The sequence below is a fragment of the Urocampus carinirostris genome, chromosome 18 (genome assembly GCF_059441175.1).
Source record: "Urocampus carinirostris isolate Australia breed hairy pipefish chromosome 18, RoL_Ucar_1.0, whole genome shotgun sequence".
Taxonomy (NCBI): domain Eukaryota; kingdom Metazoa; phylum Chordata; class Actinopteri; order Syngnathiformes; family Syngnathidae; genus Urocampus; species Urocampus carinirostris.
In genome coordinates this window covers 4,153,449-4,170,802 of record NC_142366.1, presented here as the reverse complement: position 1 = coordinate 4,170,802, position 17,354 = coordinate 4,153,449, and the positions used below count along the sequence as shown (strand labels likewise).

At 40.4% G+C, this 17,354-nt stretch overlaps 2 protein-coding genes across 2 annotated transcripts in view; both read right to left on the bottom strand.

Annotated features, from left to right (window-relative positions):
• Nucleotides 1–1,478: 1,478 nt before the first annotated feature.
• On the bottom strand, nt 1,479–2,991 carry LOC148348066 (musculin-like). The gene is made up of 2 exons (XM_088322855.1): nt 2,743–2,991; nt 1,479–1,573 (listed from the first exon to the last, which is right to left on the bottom strand). The coding sequence occupies exons 1-2, from the start codon at nt 2,989–2,991 to the stop codon at nt 1,535–1,537; spliced, it is 288 nt and encodes a 95-aa protein (XP_088178981.1). The 3' UTR covers nt 1,479–1,534.
• Nucleotides 2,992–8,734: 5,743 nt separating this feature from the next.
• The window catches only part of trpa1b (transient receptor potential cation channel, subfamily A, member 1b), a 36,780-nt gene continuing 28,160 nt past the window's right edge, over nt 8,735–17,354 (bottom strand). The window contains exons 25-29 of the mRNA XM_088322242.1: nt 15,577–15,759; nt 15,435–15,503; nt 13,519–13,620; nt 13,327–13,445; nt 8,735–10,979 (exon numbers count right to left, since the gene is read on the bottom strand). Of these exons, the coding sequence (XP_088178368.1) occupies nt 10,775–10,979; nt 13,327–13,445; nt 13,519–13,620; nt 15,435–15,503; nt 15,577–15,759 (678 nt within the window). The 3' untranslated portion in view covers nt 8,735–10,774. The remainder of the gene's footprint in view (nt 10,980–13,326; nt 13,446–13,518; nt 13,621–15,434; nt 15,504–15,576; nt 15,760–17,354) is intronic.

Genomic DNA, 17,354 nt, shown 5'->3' with positions numbered 1-17,354 from the left:
ACAGGTGGGATCTGTATGTATATATACACAGGGTATTCCATTGTTTACATTGAATATTTCTGAAACTATCAAGCATATAAAAACACATTTCATAAAGTCAGAAATTTTGACATGGAATGTTCAAAGATGCTTAATGTGAGCACCATCAAACAACACAAATCAAGCCGATAGTCAAATGTTTGCCAACATTTTTCCAAGCTTTGCATTGTCAATGGTTGCAACAGCTTTTGTTATTGGTGCCCTAGCTCATCCATGTTTTCTAGAAATAGGAGGCACATAGACCAATCATTTCACAAATCCCCATTGAAATTGCCATTTATGTGGAAAGTCAACTGATCACGACTAAAAACCATCACCCGTTCCATTGCAACGCAATGTTTCATGACATACATGACTTGAACAATGCCCCATTCTTTCAGCTGGGCACCCATCCAATATGAGTTTACCATGCTATCTCCCTATGGACTTCCTCTTTTGGTGGCTCATTAAAACACCTTAAATCAGGGGTCTACAAAATTTTCAGAAAACGTGCCTGATTTGGTAAAATATGATGTGTGAGTGCTGACTATTCAGCCTGGCATTCTTTGGACAGTCTTTAATAAATTTACCCTCTATCAAAAGTTTGCAGTGCCTGGTGATCAGAGTCCCTACCTCGTAGCTCTCCTTTGTAGCATTTTCATATGAGTTTAAAGATCTTGTGAAAATGCGCTGTTGTGCCGTTAAGACAGCTTGAAGTTGCTTTACCTTTTCACGGCGTTCGTTTCCAGTTACATTTTTGTTGTCAACTTGTTTCGTCTGGCAGTGCCTCTTGATATTATATTCTTTGAAAACAGCCTAGTCTTGGCAAACTAGGCAGATTCAGTTATTTCGGATTTCAGTGAAAAAATATTCAAATTCCCACTTGTCCTAGAAGTAGCGGACCTCATAGTCACCTTCCCTTTCTTTCTTTTCGGTCGCCACTTCAGAAATGGGGTGGGCTAAAATTCTCAAATAAAGCAGAGGGCAAGGTAGCCAAAAGGCTATTCCATCGTCTGGTGAAATGGTGATTTTGTTTTTGTTTTGGTACAACTGCATTCTCTACTGCGGTCAAAATTCCTGAAGGGGGACAGACACATACATATAATTTTTTGACAGAGGCCGCAGGACAGTAAAATTTCGATACAGCCCCGATTTTGGGCATGCGTTGGTTGAGTGAACGGCAAAAATGAGTCGGAAAATACATTCAAAAATCTATGTCCTTACATGTAATAAGCTTCAGAATGTCTCAACTGTCATATCAACATTCATAGTTAAGGAGATAGGGACTACAAAATGTTCCTGAGACCTTTGAAGAACTTGTATATACTCAGGTAGTAATGGTTATAGAACAGGAAGTGAACATTTGAGGGTCCTGCAGGGAGAAACTTTTTCTTTAAAAATTTCTTATGGACTTTAAATCTTCTGTTGGTAAGTCATCATGAAATAACATAACAGGTTCATAATATTTTCAGGCTGTATCACCACAAAATCTTGTTGCTTTCTTGGAATGACAGTCCTAGTCCTCAGAGTGTCCAGAACTCCCAAATGGCCATGTCTGGTGGGACAATGTCAAATATTAGACCTGGAGATCCATACTCCTTTAATAAATTCACTTGATTTCATACAATTTACATATTCTTTCATTATTCCAGTGTTCTGATTAAATCTTTTTTTACACCATCGCCACACTTTATGGCAGTTACTAGCCCAGAAGCAGGGCAAATCGATTGACCATAAGATTTTATTTCAAATATTTAACAATAGAATTTCGCCAAATTTTAACCAACTCTATGCCAATATGTTTCTAATTGTTCTATTATATTTCTTGAAAATATCCTCCACTTAAAGACACTGTGTAATATTTGAGCACTTGATGTCACAGTAGTGGGTCGTGTAACGCACAAAGCACAAGGAAGAATACAAACTACGGAGACTCAAAGTGACCAACCTGCACTATTTTTCTTCTCATATTTTTCCCCAGCCTTTCAATAGGTTTTTGGTTTTCGGGGCTACGCATAGCTCCAAGTTGGAGGAAAATCATGCCAGCTCCCTATAGTAAGCCTCTTGATATGTAAAAAAAATTAAAAACTCTCAACCTACGAGTATCTTTAAAGAAATGCACGTTCATATAACAGTTTATTTTTTGCTTTTTATTCAATTCACTATTCTTTTTATTTTAAATTGTTTTTGAACAGTAGAAGGTGCTAAATGATACACAATGCCCATTTGAGTATTTATACAGTATTATTTTATAATGGTTTTCTAATAATATCTACAATTTAATAGCTATAACATTTTGAATTACATTGTGAGGATGGAGTTACTGGTTTATTTTGTTACTTTCATGATCGTACTTCAATAAATAGATATATATTTTTTTAAAAAGCTGTGTGTGAGTCTGTGTATGTGTGTCTGTGTGTGTGTGTGTGTGTCTCTCTCTATATATTATACTTTATACTTATAAAGTGATTCAGAAAATAATTCAAGACAATTAAAAATATTTTTGGGATGACACTTTCACGTTTTCTTTGTTGTACAATTAATAAACTCCAAATATAAATGAAAAATGTTTATCCTAAATTCAATCTAAAAGAGAGAAAAAAACATGAAGATATAAAGAGCTCTCCTCAATACACAGATCACCAGTAATGCTAGTTATTCTTCACTGAGGGAAAAGAAGCTATGCCTTCTGACATGAGATTTAATAAAAATAATGTAGCCTACCATACTGCTGGTCTTGATGAAGTCCTGATCCAGCGGGAGGTCCTGCAGCATTCTCCTGAGGTGCGAGATGTACCCCGATGCCAGGCGCAACGTGTCCAACTTGGACAGCTTTGTGTCGGGGGGCACCCATGGCAGGGTGGTCTTCAGTCTGGTGAAAGCTTTACTCAAGACCCTCATTCTGGCTCTTTCGCGGGCGTTGGCAGCATCCCTGTGAGACTCTTTCTCCCTGTTTTTCCAATCCGCGGACATGGTGACCAGCATCTCCTTTGGGTCCGAAAGCTATAGAAAACCGAGGACTGGTCGGGGTGGGAAGTGAAAATCCAGATTTTGGTCGGACTGTCATTTGGGAAAGATGAAATACGGGTAATGTTTTCCCCTCCCACCACTCAAATCATATTAGCCTCATGCGAAATAAAAAATACAACTCAATTGACATGCAGATAAGTATCATGGAATATTAACTCATATATGATATCATTTGAAGGTCTCGCAGACTTTATCAAGACTTTCACATAGGGATCATGTTTCCTGGCACGCAGCAGCTGTTTGCCGTTCTCATGACATATCTGGCTCCTTGGCATGACCAGAGAGTCCATGTATTGCATACTTTGCTACCTTTGTTTTGACCTCTTTTAAGGGATTTTTTTAAAGAAAAAGACAGTTATATTTGAAAATTGAGTGTGCTTAAAAATGACAGAAGTACATTTTCAGGAAATCATCGGAGCACAAGTGAAGCCGAGTCAATACTGCCTTAATTAAGGTTCAGTCCAGTATACTGATATGATACAATATTACTTACAGTCTACAGTAAAGGTGTCACACCGACAGAACCTGTAGTGGCTGTAAATTGCTAAATAATCCTTTATATGAATGCTCAACATCCATCCATCCTTCCATCCATCCATCCATCCATCCATCCATCCATCCATCCATCCATCCATCCATCCATCCATCCATCCATCCATTATCTTCCGCTTGTCCGAGGTCGGGTCGCGGGGGGCAGCAGCCTTAAAAGGGAAGCCCAGACGTCCCTATCCTAGCCACCTCCTCCAGCTCATCCGACGGGATCCCGAGGGGTTACCAAGCCAGCCCGAGCCACGTAAACTGGCTCCTCTCAATGCGGAGGAGCAGTGGCTCTACACAGAGTCCCTCCTGGATGACTGAGCTTCTCACATTATCTCTAAGGGAAAACCCAGACACCCTGCGGAGGAAACTCATTTCGGCTACTTGTTCCCGGGATCGTGTTCTTTCGTTCATAACCCAAAGTTTATGACCATAGGTGAGGGTAGGAATGTAGAACGACCGGTAGATCGAGGGCTTTGCCTTTCGGCGCAGCTCCCTCTTCACCACGACGGACCGACCCGTCTGTCGATCTCCCGTTCCATCCTACCCTCACTCGTGAGCAAGACCCCAAGATACTTAGGCCCAATCCCATTCCTCTTACTTGGCCCTGAGAACCCTCCAGTGAGGTCCCTCCATAGGGAAGTGCCCTTAGTGAGTGGAGTGCAAAGTGGAGATTGTCCCCCAAGAAATTGGACGACACTTGCAAGGTTCCACCCCAGTCCAGTAGATGGCCGTAATACGAATTGGCTGTAGACCTCAGTGACGTATTGGTCTACGTCACATGTAAACAACTCGAGTCTCAACCTGTGGTGTGGCAGTTGGAGAGTTCGTGCAACGTTAAAAATGCCCGCTACAGCTGTGTTATTACCGATTGCCTGAAAGCTCATCATCTTTTCCGTGTCTCCAATCAACGGAGGAGAAATGTGCTATACTGAAGACAGCTTCAGCGCTATGTAGCGCTGATTCATCTTTACAAGGTACGTACACTCATTAAAAAAATGACCCGTTCGGTCAAATACAGTAAGGGTTAACATACAACGCACGTTCACATAGTACCCTATGTTTGTGTAGACAGAAATGGCAATCTACTTATTAGTATATCTTAATGCCATTTTATGACATATAGTAGGGGTCTTTAATGTGTGACATGATGAAAAGTAAACAAACACAAGAACAGTCCACCTGACCCTTAAGCTGACATAATATCGTCACCAAACTTCCCTGTATGACCCAAAAACCTTAGTTCATAAGGAATTTAATTCAAAAGAGTTGTCATTGGATATAAAAAAGGTCATTTCAACATTTTTTCATGATGCTTACATCACAGTAAAAGCTGTCTTTTTCTTTTCTATGCCCACATTTATGTCTAAATTGTTTATGTTATCTATTGTGTTCCAGAGTGGCCGTCCCATAAGCGTAGACAGGTTGGACAGGAATGTTCCCATCCTGTGCTTATGATTCGATGTGGAGTCAGAACTCATTCAGGACTTAAGGTTGAGCAAGAAGGTCGTGTGGGCCCTGCAGGAGCTGCTAAAGAGGGAACAAGGCCATGGCTGGAGGTCCTGACCTGCGTGTACCGGCTGGCCCACGGTATGTCCTACCTTGTGGTGTCACGGGTCTTCAGGGCTCCCAGGTCCACCGTACACAGAATTGTCCAGTTAATATGGAATAAATTGCTCAAAAGCCATGTTTTAGGCTCTGGAAGTTAGACCCACATTTGCATCCTGTGCTTTTCTGCATTACTATTCAATAAACATCTTTATTTTAAGTAACACCTTGGTGGTTTATTTCATAATGATGTGAGATACTGTGTGTGAACTATGTGACTGTTGGACAGAAAACAACTACAAATCACTCCAGCTTAAATAATAGTTTACTTTCAGAAAAACAAACTCACATTGGGCCGAAATACATAATAGTAAATAAATAATGTGTCACAAATTGTAACAAAAATATACCAATACTTCCATAAAGCTGAAAAACACAAACTGGAACTTCATTGAGTTCTTAATAAAATAAAATATTTTCCTTTTATAAAACAAAGGGAAACATTGCAGAGATGTCACTGCTCTGGAAATTTGTCCATGAGCTTCCCAAAAAGGACGGGAACCGCTCAGTTTTGGTCACAGTTTCCTCGAGCCTTTTCCTCACTCCGCTTTCAAAAAGTCAAGGAGTGTATCGTGCTTCCTTTTTTTTCTGGGTGATTTGGGGTTTGGCGCCGGATTGGAAGATGCCGACGATGTTCCCGGTGGTGTGGATGGTGTGGTAGCTGTGATGGTGACCAGCTCTTCCACGGGACGTTCTACAGTGGCCTTTAGGTTGGGTGGAAAAAACAAGAATTACTTAATGCTGGTGTATTGTACAAAAACAACTGTATATAGGATGCTCAACGAGTTGATGTGAGACAGGAAATTATAGGATGTGTTCTGGATGATTATTTGATCGTGAATAGATACACAAAATTGACATGTTATTCTTATGGCTGTAAGAGCCTTCTATAGGCCAGCATCACATATGCTTTAGAATTGTCTCCACTTTTGGACAACATTTTGAGAAGGTAATTAGTTTATTTAATATGTGTTTACAGAGAAGCCAATGGACTATGTGATAGTAATTTGTTTCAACTGTATTTCCATGTGAAATTCGGAGACATTACTCATGATGCATGATGAAAACTAATTCTGATCACACATGAAAGAATCATATTGTAAATAAAACACGACACCCAAAATTGTGTGCAGTAAACAAGCGCATATATCCAGAATGTTATTCTGACTATGCTGCTTTAGCGACTGGCCATGTAGATGTAAAAGCAAGACTCGTTTAAGATAAAAACAGGGATGGGCTGAACCGTGATTTTCTGCACAGTTATCCTACTTTACAGTTTGTAGCGTGAAGATTTTTTTGGGCAGCTCCCTCGGTAGATTTGTGCACTTCGTAAAGTAGCGATTTTGCAATGTTCATGTTTTAACGCGAAAATACGATTTTCGGTCACACAGCCGTTTGCGGCTGAATCACGGCCAGAAATTTCTGCCTGTGAGGCGGACGCTATTGGACGCTTTGAGATCGCCATACAGACGAGATACAGCAGTGTTTAACACGCGGTCGGAAATTCGCGCGCGGGTGGCAGCGCGAAAAAGTTTTGCGCTGCTCAATTCCTTAGAGCGCGGGTACACAGCGTATCGAGGCTGAACCACGGCCAGAAATTTCTGGCCGTGAAGCAGACGCTTTTGGGCACTGTTGAACGCTTTGAGACCGCCATATAGACGAGATACAGCAGTGCTTTACTCGCGGTCGGAAATTCACACGCGGTTGGCCGCGCGAAAAAGTTTTGAGCTGTTGCTGAACTTTGAGCACGTGTTAACCGCCGGCGGCACACGAGGTAATGACGCGGAATTGACGCGGAACGAGGTGCTCTGGTCGCGGCCAGGGCGTGGTTACACATGGGTAGGACGGGAAATTTCAGTGGGTAATCGTGGGTGGAGCATGGTAATAGCATGTTCTGCGCCTGTATCGTGGTGTTATTACGTGAAATTAGCGTGTTACGCGTGTGACGGTCAAACGCCTTTCTCCGCGTATATACAGCGCGATTTGCCGAGCACACATCAGTTGTGCTCGAGACGTCAAGGGGTGATCATGGACCCCCGTCACCGTAGTGACCTCGTCTTAATCCATTTTTATTTCTTGACATTTCTTTTCATTTCATAACAAGATAATAAAATAATTGCGTGGGAGTCGGATTTGGGCACAACACCGGCTCGGGAGCTTTTATACCCGTGGTCCACACGAGAAAATGACGCGGAAATGACGCGATGAGGAAGCGGAACAGTCTTCGGCGTCTGTTTTGCGGGCATACCACCGATGAACAGCGGGTTGGCCAATTTTGCGCATTTTCCATCGCGGGCAACCACGGGCAAAAAAAAACGCAAAATTTTAGCCATGATTCAGCCGCAAACAACTGTGTGACCGGCCCCTAAGATATCTCAATATATTTCGTTACAAATACATGCGTGGTTGTGGAAAACTACTTACATTTGTGCGGTTCCTTTCCAGGCATGTTTGTTGATATTGAGAATTCGCTGCCAAGTGAGGTAGAGAGCTCCCTCGGCCTGAAGTGGTTATGACATGGTTTGAGGGCACTTCTCCCTCGGTCTTGAGAGTATCGGGACACACCCTATTTTCACGTGAACGCGCAAAACCGAGTTACTAGGGCACATAGCGAGTGAAAGTGCAAAGAATGGGACTCAGCCTTAAACTCCTCCACTTGGGGCAAGATCTCATCCCCAACCCGGAGGGAGCATGCCACCCTTTTCCGACTGAGTACCATGGTCTCGGACTTAGGGGTGTTGATCCTCATCCCGGCCGCTTCACACTCGGCTGCGAATCGCTCCAGCGAGAGCTGAAGATCACGGCCTGAGGAAGCCAACAGCAAAAAGCAGTGACGCAATGCTGAGGCCCCCAAACTGGACTCCATCCCCACGAAGGCTGCACCTAGAAATTATGTCCATAAAAGTTATGAACAGAATCAGTGACAAAGGGCAGCCCTGGCGGCGTCCAACCCTAACCGGGAACTAATCCAACTTACTGCCGGCAATACGGAACAGACTCTGGCACCGGGCATACAGGGACCGCACAGCCCGGATAAGACTGTGCGGTACCCCATACTCCCGAAGCACCCCTTCTCCTTCTCCAAGTCCACAAAACACAGGCAAACTCCCATGCACCCTCAATGAATGCTCAACAATTTATGTTTATTGTTGGGACAGTTTCTGATGAAAAGCCACAACACAAGCTTTAACCCAAAACAAATGTTTTACCCAAAAGCTCTGGCAAAGAATGGAGAGCAATTTCATTGGGTGAGCTGTAGGAATAGATGGTGCTATACATTGCTCGCGTGCACTCTTTCTCCTTTTGTATCCTTGACTCCAGTATTTTGTGCCATTTTGTTTTAAAACCATTATTTAGGACACACAAGACAGTCAAAAATGAGCCTCAACACTCTAAGTAACTGCAGGTTTTAAGTGGTATTTTATATTTATTTGGGAAACAAGCTCTGTCAAATTATCATTTCATAGATTTTATCACATCATTAATCGTCATACAAGGAAATAAAATGTGTTGAAGAATTCGCTTTTGTCTGGAGAGTTGTTGTAGCCGTTTTGTTGTATTTTGTCTTAAAATATATGGTGTGGCATTGAAAAGGAAAAAAAAAAGTTATAATATTTTTGCTTTTATGGCTATTTGGGTCAAAAAGGTTCCTGAGCCCTGGGCGGGAATGATGAATCAAGGTTTGAAAAGCAATGCAAATTTTAATCACAAAGAGTGAAGCAACTGATAAATATTATATGCTTAAGAATCCCAGTGAGTGAGTCAGAAGCAATATTGTTTTTATATATTACAGAAATCACAAAAATTATTACATCACGTCACACTTCGATCTGTTAATTTAAATGACAATATGTTGCTGTCATCAACTAAAAACATATTTGCTTTTATGTTTAAATTCTGCTTTGTATGATTAAACATAATATGCCTATTTGCCTTATTTTCCAAGGTTTGAGTGTGAATGATGTGTAAAAGTAAACTCAAGGGTATTTAAAATGGGGCCTGCAAGGTTGGAAGTACGTCACCTATTTGTGGAGGGTTGATATTACTTAGATAAACATGAGACATTTATTTTATTTGTTCACTATGATTTAATTATTTTTATTTAAAAAAATACTATTTTATCTGGATTATATTGTGCACCTAAAAAAAACAAAAATATGTCAGAAATTTAAATACGGTAGATAAGATTGGACATCCCCGCGACCCTAATGAGGATAAGCGGTACGGCTAATGAGATGAGATGAGATGAGAAGATTGGACATGCATATAGGTATACATATACGTGTGCGTTACAACGTGATGTTTCACATTATTTGTGCAATGATTGATCAATTGAAGGACATCGTTGAGCAAAATCGTAAGTTACTGTATGCAATGGTAATTGAAGCTGGGTTGCAGTGGTGAGAACACATGTTACTACTCAGGGTTTGTACAGGTGCTTGAAATTGCATGAATTTTAGCATTGTGTTTTCAAGGTTTGAAAAGTGCTTTAATTTAAGGGTGGAGTGCTTGTAAATGCTTGAATTTGTTTCCATTTTTCTTATGTTAAATTTTCAACTAGGGTTGGGAGCTAACGTTTGGGCTTCAAATATGGGTTTTAAACTTACGCTTTATGCTTCCAAAATAGGATTGGGGCTACTGTCAGAAACTAGGGGTTAGGCTCCTTATTAGGGTATCAAACTGAATTTAGGGTTCTGAAAAAGGGTTTGGGCTGGGGTTACTGCTAGATGCAGGTGTAGTGTTGGTACTATAGGCTTTGATCTCCAATATCGGTTTTCTTAATGAAATGTAGGGTCTTCAGATAGGATTTGAGCTAGAGTTACGGTTTGAAACGGGGAATGGGATAGGATTAAACCCAGGGTTAGGTGTGGGGCTTGGGTTGGAGCAAGGGTTTTAGCTGCATATAAGGGTTTTAAACCGATTTTTGGGTTCCGAAATAGGGTTGGGGCAATATTTAACATTTGAAACTAAGGTGCAGGATCCCATACTTTTGATTGTGTAGGATATATTCTTGTAATGCTACCGGAAAAAAATTAAAATTGGCTTTGAAAGTCCTTAAAACGTACTTGAATTTGGCATTGGAAGGTGACAACTAGATCTCAAGCGAGACAGATATGAAAAGGAATGATCTCTTATTTCATTGTCACACTATTTTTACTGTCGGTGCCAGATGCGGATGCTAAAGAATGGAGAAAAAAATAATAGAGTTGTGAAGTATATAAATAAATGCAAAAAGTTGTTTCTCTCATCATGTTTCTTTGTGTTAGGTTACGGTGCTCTCACGGTGACCCAGGTTTGTTTCTAGTTGTTTACAAATTTAGTCAGCAACATTTTCCCGCTGATGAATTGTTGCACTAATATATACCGTAAGGGCACAAAATGGACAATGGTTAAACACGACTGAGTGCAGTAGCCTGTACTCCATTTCTCATTGGGCACTGGGCACCTTACTTATGAACATCATATGACAAAAACATATTTTTGGGAGGTTGCGCCATATGCCTAGGTGCACTTTATAGATTGGAAAATAATATATTTTTCTTGCAAATTTTGGGTTTCTGTGGTAATAAATGAGTCCGATTTATTTGGGCTTGGCCTCGATGGCCTTCATTAGGGGCACCCAGCGGGAAAGGCTTCGCTTGGGTGGGCACACCCGCTTCCACGCGGTGCCCCGTTCGTTGACTGGACCGTCGTACTCGTCCGCCTCTGAGGTGATCTCCATCTTCTGGATGATGAGTTTGAGGAGGTTGTGTTGCTTCTCCAGAATGTTGGACATTTCCTTCATCCTGAAGAGATCAGAGGAAGACTAGCCTTAGTATTTGATTCAATAATTCATATAAAAGATTTTTGTATTAGTTATACACATTTTTATTTATAAAATTGTGTGTTTCTCATAGGTCCTGTGTGGTTTTAGTCAACATTGGTTAGAAATGGAATCGTAAATAGTTATTTCATAGCATTAAGGAGTTTATATTTACCATTTTTTGTTTTATTGTGCCATTTATTTTTCAGAGACTCTGTGTTGCTTGACTTTGAATTTGCTTTGTACAAAAAAGTTTACATTAGTTAGAAGTTCACCGTAACGGGAACAAAGGCTAGTATAATATAGTAGTATAAAACATTTTTTATTCATTCATTTTTTTTATTAACACGTAAATATTGCAGTATATCGGTTAAAGCAACAAAAAAACTGCTCTAAAAGGGCCGGTTTTCTAAAAAGAACTGTATTTCACTAATAGGTTGCAGTTTGTAATAATATACTTGTCAACTCATACTTTTTCTCCATATTTGTTGCGTGTTTTGATAATTTTAAATTGTGTACACTTTTTAACAATTTGTGCATGTGAAAAAAACATGTAAAAACATGATAACCAGGGAAACTAAGTTTGTGATTATCAAGTAATATGAAGAAGGTACACAAATGACTGCCCTCGCCAAGTTGCAAGGCCAGAACCAATCAACAGCCAAAACTATTATTAAAAATAAGAAGGTGATTCAAGCAAAGAAACTTTGTAAAGGCCCGACAATCCCCATGAGTGGAAGTTTTTACAAGAGTAGCTCGTGTCACGACAAATGTAGATCAAATTAAAATGTTGCTTTTCTTGTATATTTGTGGTAAGAATTGTTTCAAATCATACACATCTATATTACACATACAGTGAGGAAAAAAAGTATTTGAACACCCTCCTATATTGCTTTTTTTCCTACTTAGAAATCATGGAGGGGTCTGAACTTTTCATTGTAGGTGCAAGTCTTCTGTGAGAGAGATAAATTAAAAAGAAAAATCCAAAATTCACAATGCATCTTTTTTAACAATGTATTTGTGTGCTATAGCTGCAAAAGGGTATTTGAAAACCTGAGAACATGAATGTTAATGTTTGGTACATTAGCTATTGTTTGCTATTACAGAGGTCAAACGTTCCCTGTAGTTTTTTTATCAGATTTGCACACACTGCACGAGGGATCTTAGGCCCACTCTTGCACACAGATCTTCTCTAGATCAGTCAGGTTTCTGGGCTGTCGCTGAGAAACACGGAGTTTGAGCTCCCTCCAAAGATTTTCGATTAGGTTCCGGTCCGGAGACTGGCTGGGCCATGCTAGAACCTTGCTATCCTTCTTGCGGGGCCACTCCTTGGTTTTCCTCGCTGTGTGCTTCGGGTCCTTGTGTGTTGGAAGACCCAGCCACGACCAATCTTCAATGCTCTGATTGAGGGAAGGTGGTTGTTCCCCAAAATTCACAATACATGGCCCCAGTCATCCTCTCTTTAATGCAGTGCACTCGTCCTTTTCCGTGTACAAAAAAACAAAACAAAAGCATGATGCTGCCACCCCCACACTTAACAGTAGGGATAGTATTCTTCGGACTGTACTCTTCATTATTCTTCCCCCAAACATGTTTAGTGGAATTATGACCAAAAAGTTCTAACTCTGGTCTTCACCATGTTACAAGTTAAAGTCTTCCTGATAGTATGGGGTGGGCAGGATGATACATGGAGTGTAGATGGACTTCTAATTGGCAGACTAACAGGTCTTTCATGGTCAGAATTCTAGATGATATCCAGGTGTTCAAATAGATATTTGCAGCTGAATCACACAGATAAATTGTTTAAAAAATCATGCATTGTAATTTCTGGATTTTTCCTTCAATTGTATCTCTTCACAGTGAACATGCACCTATGATGAAAATTTCAGACCCCCTCCATTATTTCTAAGTGTGTGGAAAAAACAAAAAGGGATTGTGTTCAAATTCTCATTTTCTTCACTGTAAGTAGTATTTATTTTATTGTTTTTATCTGGTGGTTTGGAACGCATTAGCAATGAATTACTATAGGTTTCTATCCCCCATTATATAGCAATTTCACATTGCAAACCCTACCTCTCAATGGATTAAAGTTCAAACCTGGGAGTCCACTGAATTGTACTTTTTATATAGGTATCATGCTACCAAAATGTTATTAATAATGCATTTGTAGCAAATGAACAACAAATGTACTGGAGTGGTGTCATGACCACACTTTCCACTAAGAGCAACTAATGCATCAAAAATTCCCCAGTTTGGCTTTTATGTGCATTCCGTCCAGAGGGAAAAATATCCCGTGATGTGCAGTAATGTCATTTTTCAATTTTTATTACCTGGACTTTTGTTTTTTGAGCTCCGCCTCCACCACGGAGCATCTCTGCGACGCCACCTGCCTTCGCTTCCACTCGTCGTTGGCCGGCATGTTCCCCCCGAAAAAATGGGCTATGAAAAGCTGCGGGTGAGAAACGGAAATCGGAGGATAAATGTAATGAATACTTTGTTTTTATATTCAGGAGTGTTTTTACCTTGGAGCATTTGCGGTTAGGGTAGATGACGACAGAGCGTTTATCTGCTCGTTTGATAAACCAGTAGGGAAGCTTGTCTTCCAGGGCAGTGTGGAGATCAATCTGGGTTGGCATAGAGGGGAAGAGTTTATGGATTCTAAAAATAAAGATAATGCTGACTGCAATGTAATTTGTGACCATATTAGGTCATGCACCCCCAGCCTAGCTAAAATTGATCTTTTGTGTCTATAACCATCTGTGTCAGCTTAGCTAGAATTGATCTTTGACATCTACAGCAGAAAATGAGTTCAATAATTAAGATCAATTGCAATATGGTAAATGTAAAATTTTACAAATTTGCGATGCTAGCGTTCCGTGTTTTTGAGGTCTTAAAGTTAAGTGGTAAAATTGCTTGTTGCCAAAATAGGTAAGCCAGTAAAAAGCGTATTTATTGCACTTTACAATTGTACCTCATGAGTGAGGACAATATACAAACGGATCACCAGGATTCGGTGACCTCGCCGAAAGACGCATACTGTGTTGAATAAAAGAACATTTATTTTCATCATTCACCCACTATACGGCATCAACAACAAATTATTTAGCTTGCCCAAAAAATTCCAACTTTGCAGTGCATGTGTACGTAGAGTTACATAGATCCTTAATGTCTGTCTATTAGTTGATGTCATATAAGTTGATGGTCTTTTATTCGTTTGTTTCACAGCATTAGGAAAATGCCCATATAATTTTGGCTGAACTACCTCCCACAATGCCCTTCTCCTTATTAAATTAAGAATCTTGTGAGTTCAGTCACCACTTAGCGGGTTGGCTACACATTACTGCATTTTCTTGTATCGTATTATCTATGACATGCAGTGATGCAAAAAGGGAGAAGCAACATCACGATAACCATGGACACAAAGCTTGCGATTATCAAAAAATATAAGGAAGGCATGCAAATCGCTACCCTCGCTATGTTGTGTGGCTGTAACCTAATGACGATCGGGACTATCGTTAAAATGAGGAGTTCATGCCTGTCAACCTCCACGGCTCCATGCCCTTACAAACTGTCGCATTTTCCCTTCCAATATACAAAATAATCTTACACCATATTTTTTTTTTCCAAACGTGTTTATTTATGTAGTTTAACATGTTATATTGTACATGTGTTTCGTCATATCATATATGTTGTCTATTAACATTTTGTTGTGAGATCCTGAGTTGCTCGACATGAATGAGGTTTATTATAAAAAAAAAGTTAAAAAATCAAGTAGCTTGGACGTTCACTGTAGAAGGAAAAAATACATGCAAATATAATTCAGCAGAATAATACATTTTCTTATTTAAATTGTGATTTCATTTTCTGCATTAAATTATTGTTGGTAATATACTGATTAAAGGGATAACCACAAACCTGTCTTTTTTCATTTTCTCATTTTATACTTTCTCTTTTTCTTAATCGAAGCAAGTGAGCCGTTTGAGAGCCGGCTCTCTTTAATGAGTTGAGTCGAAAAAGCTGGTTCTCTAAAAAGAGACGGACTCCCTTTCACTACATCATGATTGATTTGCCGTTTCGTGATAGTCGGTGTATACCGGATGGTACCCATAATTGAGAAATTTGCGTTTTTCCTTACAGGTTTTCTCGTATGTCGTACACGTCTTAAATGCATAATAAACGTACTTTGTACGGCAAAACCGTACAGGTTGACAGGTATGGGAGTTGCTTATAGCAAGGAAGTCTTCTAAGGGCAATGCAGTCCTCGCAAGTGGACTTTAACAGAAGTTTTTAAATCTGTTTCATTTTTCTGCCATTTTCTAGCCTGAAGATAGCTACTATTATTTAAAGCTTTTATAAATATTATGGGAAAATAAACCAATAAACCAAACCTTCATGTATTGGGTGTCTTTACAAGTATTATTTATTAAAACAAACAAACCTGCATGGCTATTCTTTTCATGGCCGCATTTCTTTGCACTTCTGCAATGTCTCCGACCGCTAAACCAATCTACAAGACGAAAATGGGACATGTCATCGCCGCGTTTTTTTGTATTAATGCATTCGGGGGAGGGTGATCTTACCAGCAAGTTCACAAGGACAATAGGTATCATGATAACAAAGGACACGAAAGTGAAGTACGTCAGGTCCCTGAACGGAAGCTTGTCTCTCAGATACGCGTCCAGAAAGTTGTTCTGGTAATTGAGTTCGCCCACCATCATGACAAATGTTTGCATCATTGACAGGGGCACGTTCTCAAACTCTTGCTGTAGAATAGGAAGAAAATTGTCACTGGAACTGAAAAGGAAGTGACAATCCCAGGGGTCAGGAACCCTTTTGACTTAGGAGCCATAAAAAACTATCCATCCATCCATCGTCTTCCGCCTATCCGAGGTCGGGTCGCGGGGGCAGCAGCGCTAAAAGGGAAGCCCAGATGTCCCTATCAGGGGTCATCAGTAATTGATTTTTGGAAAAAAAATTAATATTTAAGTGCGAAAAAATTAAAATTAATTTTTTTGCGGCAAGGCCAATTAATGGGTATTTATTGGATTTCTAGCCATTAATTGGTAATTTAATGGTATACTAGCCGTGTCAATATGGTCAAACAAACTGGTCCCTCTAATCTAATCTAACCATTTTTTCCTTCGGTCCCATAACCGTGCGAAGATTACAATCAATACAGCGTAGTAGTAGTGGTGTACAACGTGTGCGTATGTGCATCCACGACGTACGTGCTTAAGGCAAAACGTGAGCCAATCAACAAGCCCGATTTTGTCCCGACCAATAAAAGCTGCTTTGCAACCACACTACGTACGTACAGCTACCGTGTTTCCCCGAATATAAGGCCGGCCTTACTTCAAAATCATCGTCAAAAATTGAGGTTTTGAAATAAAAATATGTGCAAAAGTAATAAATTTTCACAAAAAAATTCTTAGAAAAGCATTGCCGTTGTTAAATAACGTTGATATCTACGGTTTTCATAGGTAATATGAGCCTCTTATTTGCAGGAAGGTTGAATTTCATTTCTCATAAAAAGCTGGGCCTTATATTCAGGGTGGGTCTTATACTGGGGGAAACACGGTAGCTTACGCGTATGCATGCACTGTCCCGATTGTGCGTGTATGTGACCTTGACCGCATACGAAATGCTCGCGCGGCGAGAAAATTTGCACGTTTGTTGACGCAATCGACTAACAAAAAACCCGAATATTTTCGCAATAAATGGGTCGCAAACTCGCAATAATTGCTAATTATTTAAATTTTGCAATAAATGGATTTATGAATTTAAGCAACCATTCCATTAATTTTTCGCAATTAATGGCATTAATTTTTCACCAATCATTTATTGCTGACCCCTGGTCCCTATCCCTACCCACCTCCTCCAGCTTATCCGACGGGACCCCGAGGCGTTCCCAAGCCAGCCGAGAGACATAGTCTCTCCAACGTGTCCTGGTCGCCCCCCAAAATTCTTTTTTTTTTTTTGAGAGAGAGAGCCACACCATATATTTCATGACAAAATACAACAAAACCGCTCTCCTGACAAAATCTAATTCCTCAGCGCATTTTATTTCACACTGTCATTTGATGAAATGATCAAATCTGTCATGGTTGCCATGGCGCCCAATTGGCCGCGCCCGCGTTGTCACGGTTACCATGGTGCCCAATTGGCCCTGCCCTTGTGTGTCACAGTTGCCATGGTGCCCAATCGGCCCCACCCGTGTGGCGCCAGCTGCGGGTCGTTGAGAGATTGAGTTTCTGTTAATATAAAGCTCAGCGCTCTATTGCCTAGTTGTCAGCCAGCCAAACGAACTTCTGCCCCACAAGACGTCGGTTCTGACTCGGTCCTCTTCTACTGTTAGCAT

Coding starts and splice junctions, on each gene's coding strand:
- LOC148348066 (XM_088322855.1), bottom strand. CDS start 2,991: ATGTCCGCGGATTGGAAAAACAGGGAGAAAGAGTCTCACAGGGATGCT. Junction 1,574..2,742: donor TCATCAAGACCAGCAGTATG/GTAGGCTACATT, acceptor TTGTCCCACCAG/ACATGGCCATTTGGGAGTTC.